The 14,255-nt window shown below is 34.4% G+C and overlaps 1 protein-coding gene and 1 pseudogene across 4 annotated transcripts; both read left to right on the top strand.

The window, feature by feature from the left end:
- Positions 1–2,088, top strand: part of LOC106753188 — a 4,136-nt pseudogene extending 2,048 nt beyond the window's left edge.
- An 857-nt stretch (positions 2,089–2,945) lies between these two features.
- On the top strand, positions 2,946–5,769 carry LOC106753194 (type 1 phosphatases regulator ypi1). Of its 4 annotated transcripts, none has more exons than XR_002666740.1 (3): positions 2,946–3,253; positions 3,654–3,726; positions 3,855–5,165. XR_002666740.1 is itself a non-coding variant. In XM_022777419.1 (2 exons), the coding sequence occupies exon 2, from the start codon at positions 5,162–5,164 to the stop codon at positions 5,522–5,524; it is 363 nt and encodes a 120-aa protein (XP_022633140.1). In that variant the 5' UTR covers positions 2,948–3,253; positions 5,068–5,161; the 3' UTR covers positions 5,525–5,769. The 4 variants fall into 4 exon arrangements, 1 of the variants encoding a protein (XP_022633140.1); XR_002666741.1 differs by having other exon boundaries at positions 5,078–5,130; XR_002666739.1 differs by having other exon boundaries at positions 2,947–3,253; positions 5,068–5,142.
- Positions 5,770–14,255: the final 8,486 nt, after the last annotated feature.

The following is a 14,255-nucleotide window of genomic DNA, read 5'->3' as shown; positions in this document are numbered from 1 at the left end:
GGGGGTGGGAGGAGGGAGTAACACCCTCTTTTTGTTATACATTCCTAAGATGAATTGCTGATTTTGTAATTTTTTATTTCAAAAACAAGTAAGTTGAAAAGACAAATGAATCTTAATATTTTTTAATTATGATATTTCTATTACTTGACATTTCCTCATTTTGTTGCAATTAAGGGGGCGTGGATATAAACAGGGTCTAAAATGGTAAAAACAATTGTCTCTCAGTAGGCTGTCTTTCCTTATTCACGTCTCAAATTCTTGTATTCTGAACGAGGCCCTGATTGAGTCTTAAATCAAATTACATCAGGTACGGATCTTCTCATTATTTTGTGAGATTCCGATCCTGATGTTTTTGTTGATTTTCCTTCCTTTTCATAATTTTTTAATTGTTGTTTCTTTTTTGTGTTTGATTTAGTGCAGAGACAAAGCAAAGTGGTTAATTCTGTTAGTACGTAGGAAGGTTGACATACGGGGACAGATCTTCAATTCTTTCCAAGGTTTGAACAAATTGTTTACATTTATAGAATATGCTAATTATGGTGTCTGTTCCACCAGATGTGATACTTACAAATGTGCGCAAGTGCCCAGAAAATTATTCTAAAAATACACCTAAATACATAAATGGATGCTATTGATTTTGTTGTTTCAATTTTGTTATTAGTTTCTGTTGATTATCAAAAATTCGATGTATGGATATATATAATCTTCTGCGAGTAAGGAAAAATGTATATTAGCATAGCAAGATCCATTGCAAAGAAAATTTATTGACAGTTAAATCAGAAAAAAAAGAAGTAATCTTTCTCCTGATATATATGAATGACAAAAAAACACCAACTGTTTTTTTCATCATAACATTGAGATAAAAGCGACATGTAAGCAAGAAGAGCAAGTAATAGTACATCTGTTGGGAGGGGATCAAGAATCACAGGCATTCCTACAAAACTTTTTAAATTTCAGTAAATAATATTTTGATTAGTATGATATTATTTTATATTGTTTATTTTGAAATATGTACTGGAAAATATTTTCAATTAGTCTCTACTGAATTAAACTTTTAATTTAATCCTTACATACAAAAAAGAAAAACCATTGAATTGATTTCAATACGAATAAAATAGTCTCTTATGCATTCTTTATTTAATTTGATACGTGTACATGTAATACATTGTTGATTTGATTAGTATCTTCTAGAATTATTAATTATTTTTTTCTATCTTTGTTAAATTCGTGAGTTGTAAATTTTTGTAAGAATTTAATAAAATTTGCAAGTCATCATAAACTCATAAGAATTTGTTTTATATAAAAAAGTATTATAAAAATAATATTTTAATTTAAATAAATTTCAAAAATTATATAATTTTAAATAAACAAATAAAAAAACATGCAACAATAAAAAATAGAGGAGAGGTTACTGCAAAACAAAGCAGAGAGCCTGAGAAATTAAATATGCCAAACAAAGGACCCGAAATCACAAAGCAACCAACATCAGCACTTATTTTGATGTAGGTTTAATACCTATTTTGGTTCCTCTTTTGGGAGGGTTTGTTCAAAGTGGTCTTCCCTTTTTTAAAAAGTTCACTAAAGTCCTAAATTTTGCAAAAACTGTTCAAGTAGGTCCTTTTTGGTTACGGCGTTAACTTTGTTAACGGCAGAGCTACCAGGTGGCTAATATCTGATGATGTGACATTGTTATGTGTTTTAAAAATATAATTAATTGCGACTTTGAATTTAATATAATTAAGATAAAATCAAAATTGAATTTGAAATAATTAATTTGCCATTACGATTTTATGGGGATTTAGGGTTCTTGAAGCACTTTTTCCATCAGAACTTCTCCCTCCTTTGATTTTTAGCTTCCTTGCATCACCTTCGGTTAAATCTCTCGGGCGACAACAACACCTCTGGAACCCGCACCTCAACCGGCTTGACGAGAACGCCACCGCTGCCAGACCCGATGATCGAAGAAACATTGGGCTTGCAATCGACTTGCTCTGTCGCGACGAGCTCCCACCGCCGTACCTCACGCTAGACTCTGACAGCGGGAAGAATCCCCTACGCCTGAAGAACGGTGATTTCATCACTCTGTAATACCGAAACAAAAACACCCTTGGTTTCCCCAAAGAACCAAACGGTGAAGGCCTCTTACTCCAGAAACTATTACTCCCTCTTCGGTATCGTCATGGCGACACAGTGGTGGCTTCCATCACCATCCTCTCCGACGCGACACTCCGCTCAAACCCAAACGAAGAAGATCTCTTCAGCAAAAAATCCCTAAAACAATCATCTGAGTTGACGTTCGCGTGGTTCTGGTTCTGGTTCACCAAACCCTCTGCATTTTGCCGATTTTGGAAAATCTGGGTCCAAGCTGAGCTGATCATAATCCCCAACGCACTTCCCTTTTCTGATCTGGCTTCCTAGAATATAAGATATTTGCATCAAAGTTGTGGTCTTTCATTGTTTTTAAATTCTGGGTATGAGTGAATTGTAGTTCCCTGCCAGAGGTATTGACAATTGTATGGTAGAAAACAAAGTATTTTGAATTTGAGTTTGGGTTTGGAATTTTGTGTCGTGATGTGGAGCATGGATCGGTGTTGTGTTTGTGTTCCATTGTTCGTGTGCTTGGTATTGACCATGGAGCTTGTTGTAGCGTTGATGAAGATGTTGATGTACCCTAATCGGGAATCCAATCGCAATTTCTGAACAAAATCAATTTACTTAATCTATTCCAAATTTATTTTTTAATTTAATCTTAACTATTTTAATTTACATGTCATAATTTTTTATTTTTTTAAAACACATAATAATATCACAACATAAGATATTAATCACTTGGCAGCTCTACCGTTAACAAAGTTAACGCGTTACTAAAAAGAACCTATTTGCAAAATTTTTTTAAAAAAAATAACACTTAAGCCAACTTTTTAAAAATAAGGACCATAGGTATTAAACCCTTCATTTACAAAGGGAGATAGTGCGAAACAGTGCCCGTGACCATCACAAACACAGCAGGGCTGGGCTGACACCATCCATAGCGAATGTGAAACAGTGCGACGAAAGAGGCGAGTGGAAGAGTGCAAAAAATAGTGCGGCCCATTGCAATTGTAAACAGTGCGACTACTGCTGACAGCGAGATGGTGGTCGACGACTGATGGAAATCGCAAGCGACTTAAAGCAAAGCGTTGAGTGAATCGCAGGAGATGAAAGGAAGAAGAAGAACTTCTTATGTGAGCCTAAATAAGGAAACCCTAATCTGGTGAGCCCTAAAAATAAAATCGTTTTACATTAAAAAATATCTTCATCAACTCGCCAAATCGGAAACAAGCTCGCATTTCGATCGAGCCTACCGATTCTACCACTGATCCTACTGATTTTACACCAAATCCGAGTTTGTTTCCGAGTTAACTTGATTTTACACCAAATCCAAGTTTGCTTCCGAGCTCGGAAGCACGTACATTCGTCCATGTAAAGATTGACATGTTGTTAGTCTAATTTAGTTCTCTTGTCTTCTGGATGAAAAAAAGAGTAATTGAAATGATAATTATAATAAAGGTGACTTGTCAGATTTTAACAAATATATTAGCAATGAATAAACTAATTTCATACATCATTGGGTTGTCCTTTACTCTTTCTGATCCTGATAATGGTTATTTCAGTTGTCACGACATGAGGTCCGTGCTTTGCTGAAGAGGTTTTTGCCGGATCTTGTTAAATACCAAATTAGTCAAGGTTCAAGGCCATTCCTTCCTCCTAAATTTTGTTTATTTTCTCCTTAGCTAAATATCGAAACTTATTAACTGTTTGTTAGTTTATAAGGAGAACACCCAATTATTAACATACACTTTTTTTTTTCTCAGGTTGCTGAAACTAAATTTTAGTTGTATTATCCTTCCACAAGTTTTCTGATACTTTATAGATCTTGTTTAATATGAAAACCTCTTTAGGTTTTATTCATATATACCAAAATTCTAAACTGCACCATTATCCACTCATTTTAAAATTAAATCCATTTGTCCAATGGACATATACAAGTCTAACAGTTCTTAATATTGTAAATTCTTAATATTAAAAGCTTTAGAATTTATACGACGCGTTTTATCAAGTTTGGTCAAAAGTCCAGTTAGAAAAATGAAATGAGAGGTTATAAGATGTGAAAACATGGTGTGTTCTTGATCCAATGTGGAGACCAGTTATGACTACTATGCCTTCCGTAACTTCTTAGCAATAACCAATTCAAGGGTGGCTGGTCACATTATGTTTTTGGGTTTTGAGCTTTTTAGTGATTATTTGACATTGGATTTGTCAGGATCTTGAAACCTTTTGTGAAGAACATACTATAAAATGTTTTTTGAATTTGGCCAAAGTTGTTGGAATTCATTTAATTGTTGTACTATGTTTGTTTTGGTTTTGGAAGGTTTCATATAACATGATTGTATGGTGGTGGAATATGGGTATCAGTTCCTTATAGGAGCATGCAATCCTTAATTAAATATTGCCTAAGATGTATAATTAGGTTTTGGTCCTTTTGTACAGGTGGGGGGAATTGCTTCTAATCATATTTAATGCTGATTGTTTTCAACATTAGAAATAGATTATGCCACTTTTCAGTGTTGGTATTCTTCTTCTGAAGAGCAAAATCAGGTTGTAGATTTACAATTTTACTCTAACAAAATTAGAAAGTGAGGCTTGGATCATACCACCAAACTTATCAATAGCTAATCATACTGTCAATTGTTTTCTTAATATTAAAATGTGCAAATAAGCTATTTGCGGCACATCAGAGGGGAAGGGAATCGAACATGCAGTCGATGGATCACTGATTCAACGGAATATTCATTTTTAGATTTAATTGGGTTTCTCTTTGGATTGTGTTTTACTTTTTCATTCCCCCTTTATTTGGGACACCGACAGGGACCCTGATCCTTTTTAGTTGGATTGTTGTAGCACTTTGTGACATGGGACAGCGACTGGGTACATTACGCTAAAATCATACAAAAAAAAACTTGAGGACATATAAGTTTGTCAAACTAAATTTGATTATTAAGCATTGACATTATTTCATATTCTAAGTTGAATGCAGGTTGAAGGAGAATAAACAGGAACATAAAAACCACAAAATTAGTATTTTTGTCTCTCCAATCTCTTGAACTGTCAGAGAACAGTCATGGACAGACGCACGAACACCACCAGACCAGTAGCGATGTCTTCCTCTTCCATCACTGCCACCACCACCATAACAATTCAAAACTCTGAGCCATCAACCTCTTCATCTCAGCACCAACAACAGCAACCTGAAGAAGTACTTTTCCTCCCCCTCAATCGCAAGAAGAAAAAGGTCAGTTGGAAAGAGGGCACTGTAGACAATGAGTTTATGCAGAAGAAGAGTTCCAAGAAATGCTGTATCTTCCATAAAGAGAGGCCCTTTGATGAAGATGACAGCGATGAAGAAGAACATCACTCTGATAAATGCCCTCACGATAGTGGGTTTGGCTGTAAGAATCATGATGAAGCTGGCCCAAGTAGCTAGAGAATTGATTCAGCTGAGCGGTGATTAATGAAAGCTAAAGAATATATTTGTAGAGTAACTGGTGAAATCGTAGAACTTAGCTTTGCAACTCAATAATTATTTGATTTCGGTTGCAATTATAAGATTAAGACATTGCAACTAGACGATGTACAGTTTAAATTTGATTGTCACAGATTCCCTACTTTAGTAGTGAAAAAGAGTTTCACTAGTTTTTGTCACAAAAAGAAAATTCGTTCTTTTGGTTTGATCCTTTGGTCTTCTCTACTGTACATAAGTAAACCAGCCCCCAATATGTCGTGGAATAGCTTACAAATTCACTCAAAATCAACTACAACACAGACACAGAAAACAGAGTACTGTGCAAGCGCCGGAAAGGATAAAAGGTAAAAAGTGAGGATACATAAAGAAAAAGCATACACACAAGAATTAACGTGATTTGAATGAAATATTATTGATGAAGAAAGTTTACTAAATCAGAGATTACAATCGTAAGTTTCTCTCTCATGGCAAATTTCTCACTTGAGATAACGCAAATGTTACAACTCATAGTTAACCTAATACAAAGTGTACAAGGTCCTATATATATATATACATGGATTATGTTATAAAGATAAAACATGAGATACATAAACTCAAATCCGAAGACAGGGCATGAACAATGCTTCTAACACAGAAGCTTAGTAGCCACTAGATGATACACCCATCAGACGATTCAACCAAATTGAACATGATATATACTGGATGATACAAGACTAATAATCTTATCTTCACTTACTACATGTATCATCTACTGCATGTAATTTTTGAATCATTTAACTATGACAGTCATCTAGGAACCTCTTAGACAAGATCATATTGAGTTAAATCTTCACAATCTGTGTGTGTTTTTATCATACTATTTTAGTTTATTAAGTTAAAATTTAATTGCTATCATTCTTATTATTTTATGGATCGCGATATATTAACAACGCGAATTTGACAACGCCACGTGTCAGCATTGTATTGGTCCATTTTTTTTATTAAAAAAATATTTGAAAAGGGACACTTTTTGTTATTCCGAAAACACCCTCGTTCCTTTTCAGCACTCTTTCTCCTTGGAAAGTCTCTCTCTTCATTTTAGGTTTTCGTTTTGCTTTGAAGTTCTCTCTCTCCATTTCAGATTCTCCTTCTCTGTCTCCAGTTTTTGAAGGCGTTGAAGTGATGATTGAGCAATCTCTGTGGATCTTGAGGAATTTCCTTCGTCGTTGGGTTTCTCTCTTAAGTTCGAGATTACGCTTGTCTCGTTGGCTGTCGATTTCGTCAAAGTTCTTACCTTTTTTGTGCCATCGGTTTGTCAAGTTACATTGGTTTTTCAAACAAGGTATGAACTTTATCTTTGTCCCGTATTCGTATTTGGGTTATGGGTTTTGACATTTGGTGGTCATTTTTCTTTTTTTTTGGTTTTGGGGGGTTTTTGAGTTTTGTTGGTTATTTGTAGCAAAAAATATTATTTTTTTATTTTATTTTACAGTTGTTTGTTTGTTATTCATTGAGAATGAAGTTTGTTGCTGGTTTGTCCGTTAGCGCTTTGGCTGCTAAAGTCGCCGAAAAGAATGACGATGATGGTGGCAACAAGGATGAGCTCGTGCAGAGGTGGAGATGTTGTTGATGATTTCGCATCGGTCGACGACTTCCATGTCGTCGTGCGTTTTGATGGCGTTGGCTCTGTTGCGAGTGATGATGATAGGGGGTTTGGGGTTATTCTTTGATGTGGCGAGTCTTCCGTGAGGTCTTCTTGAAACCCTTTTATTACCAGTATTTTATTTTTTATCTTGTCTTTTTCTACAATGTTTGATATAATTATGTTAATAAATTGGTTTCTTGAAACGATATTTGATGAATGGCAAACAAGATTTCTAATTTTTTTACTCTCATCAGGGAATAGTCCGAGGAAAGTTGCATCAATTGCGTCGGTGCTTTGAGGTCCTTGCTCATCTTCATCATTTGTTATTGTGTTTAATTGTATTTTGTTCCATTTCTTATTTTCCATTAATGGGTATTAGAAGTTTACTTGACTTAAGTGTGATTTCAAGTCCAATTTGCAGTAGCGAGGGACTTGAGGCCTGATCGACCTGGGAATATGATCCAGACTCTCTCTAGCTAGTAATATCTCTTTTTCAATTGGGGGTTTGAATAATTTGTAATCATGTGGATGTTATTTATTAAGTCAATTACTAATTCTTGGAAAAATCATGTGAAATTTTAAATTTCTATGTTTAATATTAAGCTTGTTTGTGATGATGGATGACTTGAATATCAATAGAACTTGATTCAACACTTAAAGCTTTGAATTTTTGGACTATGATCACGGTATAAAATTCTCAAAGTGTGGGAGACATGGGAGGAATGCAAATGTGCAAATTAGATATCTAGTTAAGTCATAAGTGGGTGCAACTAAAACTATTTTGAAGCATAGAATTATTTTTTATCATCATGACTTGTTTTTTGATTTTTTTGTTTTTTGTTTTCCTTTGTAATGGTATTATCTTATAAACAGAAAATAGATTAGGGGAATCTCTACTCCAGATATCAGAGATAGTAAATCTTTTCAAAAGTATCAATCATATTTTAAAAGATTTTGATTTTAATTTGATTGTACTTATATTTCTAAGATTCTCATTAATAAGCTGAAGTAAAGGTGAGTTCCCTGTTATTTGGTTGATACAATATGCTAAGGTATTAGTTTATATATATATTCTTTTTTTTTATTAGATATTAAACCCAAAACAATTGTTGAAAAATTGAAAAACAAAACACATTTAAAATTGAAAGATTTTTTCTTTAAAAATAATTTCAAGAAGAGCGTAACTTTAAAAGTAGTTAGATAAACACTATTTAAGAAAGAAACTAAGTTTTAATGTAGAGATAAGTATGAAAGTTATTATATTATTAATTACAGTATAGCATAATAAACTTACTATTTATACAAATTATAATTAATTAAAAAAGTATATACGCAAAAGTTTATATGTAACACTTTTATTTGATATGAAAATTTCATTGTTAAGGTTGCATAAGCTGGTTGATAATTGTCAGCATTCTACAACATAATGTGATATAATGTGATATGATTGATGCACTGGAACGTGGTTTTTGTGATTTGACAAAAGCGGAGCAAGACAAAAGAAGTGTTGTAATTAGAGCTCAGGTGATCACAAGTTATTAATGCTTAGATTAGATAAAATTATTGTTTTCACGCTCAGAAGAAGTTGCTTCAATTTTTTTTATATTTCTAATACAAGGTAACTCCTGTAATCCAATCCCCCAAGAAAAAAAAAATACACAAGGAAACAATTGAGCGACTATATATTATGGAAAATGTTATATTCTGGATAAACTGCCATTATTCGGATTAAGTTTTAGTAATAAATGATTCGTTCATAAATCTCCCTGTCAAGTTTAAGTGTGTTTAAATTTATTGTATATAGTTTGCTATTGATATTTGTCCTTATTGGACTACTTTTTGTTTCATAAGTATTCAGTTCTACTTGACTTTTGTTACGAATCTTTAATGAACAGGTGAAGCAAAAAGTGTCCAACTAATTGGACAGTAGTTATTGCCAACAATCAAGCATTTATCACATTTATCACATATCCACTGGTAATTGATTACAGCCTTCATATAATCGTTTTGGGTTTTGGGGTTTTTGGGTACTTGATAAAAGAAAGCTCTCTTTTGTTTGTTCAAGGTCTCACCTTTATGGTTTGATTATGTATATTGTATTGCGCGAAATGGAATTGTCCGGTGAGAGCAAGGTATATGCCATATGACCTTTGGTTTTCCCCTATCTCGTTTCGGTTTTTGCCCTTTCCTTTATTGTTAGAATTTCCTTTTATGGTTTTATACAATTGTAATTTTTGTTAAATTTCAGTTCATTGATGATCTTGGTGCATCAAGCAAAGAAATTTGTTACTTCTCTGTAAAAGCATCAGCTAGTACAATTAGAGAGGATTTGAAGGGAAAAAAATAACCAACACGTCAAAAATAACCCTATGAAGGAATGACGACGAAAGTGTTACAAGAATAAAGCTTATAGAACCCCGTACATTGGACATAGTCCAAAACATGAGTGAATTTTGTATATAGTGATTATTGGCAGTAGTAGATCAATGTAGACAGATGTAAATGTAATTGTATTGTAATCAATATTTTGAATGTTAATAAAGATATAGGTGTTAACGGATTGGCAAGCGTACCAAATCGTATCAAGTAATAATAAATGGTAAGTCCAAGTATCGTTTTCCCAAGAGACTCGAAAGGCCTTATCGTTTGTGTGAATTAAGATCGTAAGACTTGAAAATAAAAATTAATTAATTGGGTATGAGAAGAAAATATAAACATGTAAAAGAGATTGATTCAATTGACGAGAAGAAAACAATGGGTGAATGGAGTTGTTGGGGGTTTACAATTTCATCTTATCCGCTCTCTCTTATTTACTCCTCTTGATTTATTTGCTTGATTAACTAATTGTTATGCAACTTTCTTAGCCTACCCTTAACCCGATCCCTCAGTGAAAAGAGCCTATTACTAATTACTGGCTTGCTATCCCTAGCCTCCCTTAGTAATTAATAAAGCATTATAGAGCAGAAGTGAAAAACAATTGATCGTCCTACCCGTATCCCTAGGTGGTATTGCTTAATCAAGGAATTACTCACCAGTTCATGACATTACTGTACGTCCCCGTATCAATAAAGACAAAGAACAGTTATCGAATGAGTTAAACGATAAAAGCATTAAGCACAGATGAGAACCCAACAATTAATAATCAAAGCATATGGAAACCATATAAATAAACCAGAGTTTCAATAGAAGAGAGTATCAAAATATTACATTGTTTCCCCCAACAACAATAGGGTTTAGTTCAGCATTGTCATGGCGAATCTAGATGAAAAATGGAATGAAGAATGGAAAAGCAAACCCTAGAAAAGATGAAAAGGAGCCTAAGCATCCAAGAAATCCTCTCCAGAGAGTGAAAATTAGGTCTGGCCGCCCCCTTTTGTCAAAAGAATACATCTAAACTCGCACTAGGGCTATTTATAACCAAGAAAAGTAACAAAATTCAAGCCCAGGCCGATCAGCGAACCGCCTGACGCCAAAAATGGCTGCCCGGCGGTTTGCCTCAAGCCGCAGAACTGCCCGGCACCAAAAATAGCCGCCCGGCGCTCCGGTCAACCGCCCGACGCCTCGGTCAACCGCCCAGTGGTTTGGTCAACTTTTTCTTGTTGATTGGTTGACTTTTCTGGTTGACTGGTTGACTTTTCTGCATTCTAGTTGACTTTTCTGCACTGCAACCGTTTGATCTTCAACCTTTCTTTCCTTTTCTTGAGTCTAAGACCTTCATCTTCAACTTCATTCTTCACTTTCTCAAAAATGCTACAAAACAATGCAAAAGAAGCATAATATCGCTAAAAATAGGTTTTGACTCTCTACAGACTCATTTATTGAGTTTTGCTAGATTCTAAACTCATTCTAAGCAGTAAAGGGAGTAATTTGGTCTAAAATGACATATGAAAATAACTGTTTTTCAACCTTCATCACCACCCCAAACTTAGAACTTTGCTTGTCCTCAAGCAAACAAAACAAAACAGTAAACAAAACAAAGCTTGACTTTCTACAATTTCATCCAATGGTTCAACAATCCTAAAGTACATGACGAGAACTACTCAATTTCATATCGTCAATGAAAGTTAAATCAAGATGCATGCATTTTACACATTCTTCAACAGATGCTACACATTATGAATAACTAATCCACTAAGCAAAAATGCAATCATGAAATTTAGCAATTCTCACCAAGCAAGTGTTTCACTCAATCACTCAAGTGTTTAGGGTGGCACTCCAACTCTTTATCATTCACAAGTCACATGAAATAAATTTGCCATTCATCTCAAACAATCAAAATCCTCACATGCAATTGCCATCAAAAGGACTTTTCCAAAGCTTATAATGAGGCTAGGCTAGCAAGAAAAATGGGTTTTTCTGGAATGCAAAATCCTTGAGTTAGGAGAGAGCTACCATAATATTCAACAATTAAACGCAACTCCCTTCCTCCCCAATCTCACTTATTTCCCAACTTCTTCCCTTTTCTTTTGCATTGAGCTCATCTTCATGTTTTTCTTCTTTTCTTTTCTTTTTCTCATGTATTTTTCTTTTTCAACATTTGAGCTCAATGTTTTTCAATTGCTTTTCTATCTTCCCTCATACAACCCCAAACTTGAACCTTTTCAACACATACAATTAAGCTCAAACCAACTCAAGGTAAAGAATTTCAAGACACGGGTTTACATCCTGTTTAAGGCTAAGGTTCAAAAAGGGTATAATACTTTGAGCACTTTTAGGTGAAAGTTTGGCTAGAGAAGGGTTTTAAAAAATGGCCTTTATCATATGACATTCACATGCAATTCAATCAATCATCAAGATTCAAGCAATATCATTTATGTTTTCCTGTGAACAACACATTCAACAATAAAAACTCTGGAGCTCAATACCTCACACAACATGCTTTCTCACACAATATTCATTCATACACCCTGCTTAGCATCATAACCACAATCATAATTCATCACACATCTGTTTCACTGGCTATCAACATGCAACACTACTCAATTATCAATCACATCAAATCATCATCAAATAGCCTCATCATGCAAATTATTCAGTCAAACATCTTCAGAAAAGTATTCAAGCCAAGCATACACACTGAAATTAAAATTCAACCTATTCTAGGAATTTAAAAATGCAAAAGTAAAAGAGAGAAAACTAGGTTGCCTCCTAGTAGCGCTTGTTTAACGTCACGAACCTGACCCAAACCTGTTTAGCATTTGTCAGTAAGTGCAATTCCTTCCAACACCCATCAGTAGGTGTGCCTTCCTGGAATCCTTCAGTAGATAGAAAAAATTAGCATCCCTCAGCAGATGTTACCCAAAAATTGTTCAAATAACCAAATAATTACAAGTTTTTAAAAAATAAACCTAGACTACAAATGAAAAATAAAATAAAAAATAAAAAAAATGTTTTACAACAATTGGGATGACCCCAACAAACACCCATCGGTAGGTGTTGATATTCTTCTCGCTTGATATTCTTTTCTTTTTCTTCTTCCTACTGAATTCCTTCCTAAAGTTGAGAACACCAAGCACATGTTTCCATGTCTCAACCATAGGAACCTTAATCTCCAATTTCTTGAAGATCTCCATAAAGCACTTGAACCTATTTTCCTTCCTATGATTTTTCTTCTGATAAGGAAAGGGTTTTTGCATATGATCTTTTCTTCCTTCCTCTCGTCCTCTTTTTCTCACTCTCCCCCCTCAACTTTCTCTTTTTCTTTCTTTTTATTTTCTTCTTTATTTTTGCACATTTTCTATTTTTCTTTTTTCTTTCAACCACTTGAATGATAAAGCTCCCTGGATCTTGTAATTTAGGAGGTAATGTTCTTTGTATGACTGCACTGTAATTTCCTTGCACCTCAATAGTTTCCTTCTCAATATACTTCCTTTCTTTCATGAGAAGTTCTTTCAAAAATTTCGCATCTGATGGTATTTGCTGAAGTGCCTCAGAGAATGGTATAGTTATTTTCAATTTCTTGTGAATCTCCATAAAACGCTCCAACTGCTTTTCTTTTTCCCTCCTAGAATATGTCTTTGGATAGGGCAAGGGTTTTTCATACTCCCTCTCTTTCAATTGTACAACCTCTTCTTCTATCTTTTCTTCATCTATCTTCTCCTCAACAACAACCTTTTCTGTTTCTATCTCTTCTATCTTTTTCACATCTCTCTCCACCTTCTCCTTATCAACAACCTCATCAATTTGTGTCTCCAAATTCCTGAAGGTAACTTCGTAGCTCTTGGGATCACACCTCTCCAGAAATTTGTCAAATTTTTCATTCAAGCTTTTGACTTGTTCCGTCACAACAACTGTTTGTTGACAAAGTTGTTGATCATACTCCCACGTTTCAATTGGTGAAGAGCATTGTTGCTGCCACTGATAATGTTGCCTCTCCTCCATGCTTCTATGAGAAGAAAATCTTGTATACATGTCTTGTGGAAAGAATTCATCATTCTTTATATCCTCCTTTATGCCTTTGACATGGTATGGTTCAAAATTCATAATCCTCTGAAAAATTTCATCAGATTCTGCACTTCTTTCTATAGGCATGAAATGAGGCTCAACACCTTGTCCATATCGACTTTGATCCATGTATGAGTGGGGTTCCCACCGGTGGTTGAAATTATTTTGGTAGAATTGAGTGCCCATATAATCAAATTGTCCAAACTGCATTCTGCAAACATTAGGCACAAAACCCTAGAAAACATTTATTAGAACAAAAATGAAAATAAACATGCAAATCAAGTCAAACTCAGCCAATCCACATTATTTGAAAAAGTTAAACCTCGAGTCCCCGGCAACGGCACAAAAAACTTGTTAATGGATTGGCAAGCGTACCAAATCGTATCAAGTAATAATAAATGGTACGTCCAAGTATCGTTTTCCCAAGAGACTCGAAAGACCTTATCGTTTGTGTGAATTAAGATCATAAGACTTGAAAATAAAAATTAATTAATTGGGTATGAGAACAAAATATAAACATGCAAAAGAGATTGATTCAATTGACGAGAAGAAAACAATGGATGAATGGAGTTGTTGGGTGTTTACAATTATCCGCTCTCCCTTATTTACTCCTCTTGATTTATT

The sequence above is a fragment of the Vigna radiata genome, unplaced genomic scaffold (assembly GCF_000741045.1).
Source record: "Vigna radiata var. radiata cultivar VC1973A unplaced genomic scaffold, Vradiata_ver6 scaffold_230, whole genome shotgun sequence".
Lineage (NCBI taxonomy): Eukaryota > Viridiplantae > Streptophyta > Magnoliopsida > Fabales > Fabaceae > Vigna > Vigna radiata.
Note: the sequence above shows the minus strand (reverse complement) of the source record. Positions and strands in the feature narration are given on the sequence as shown.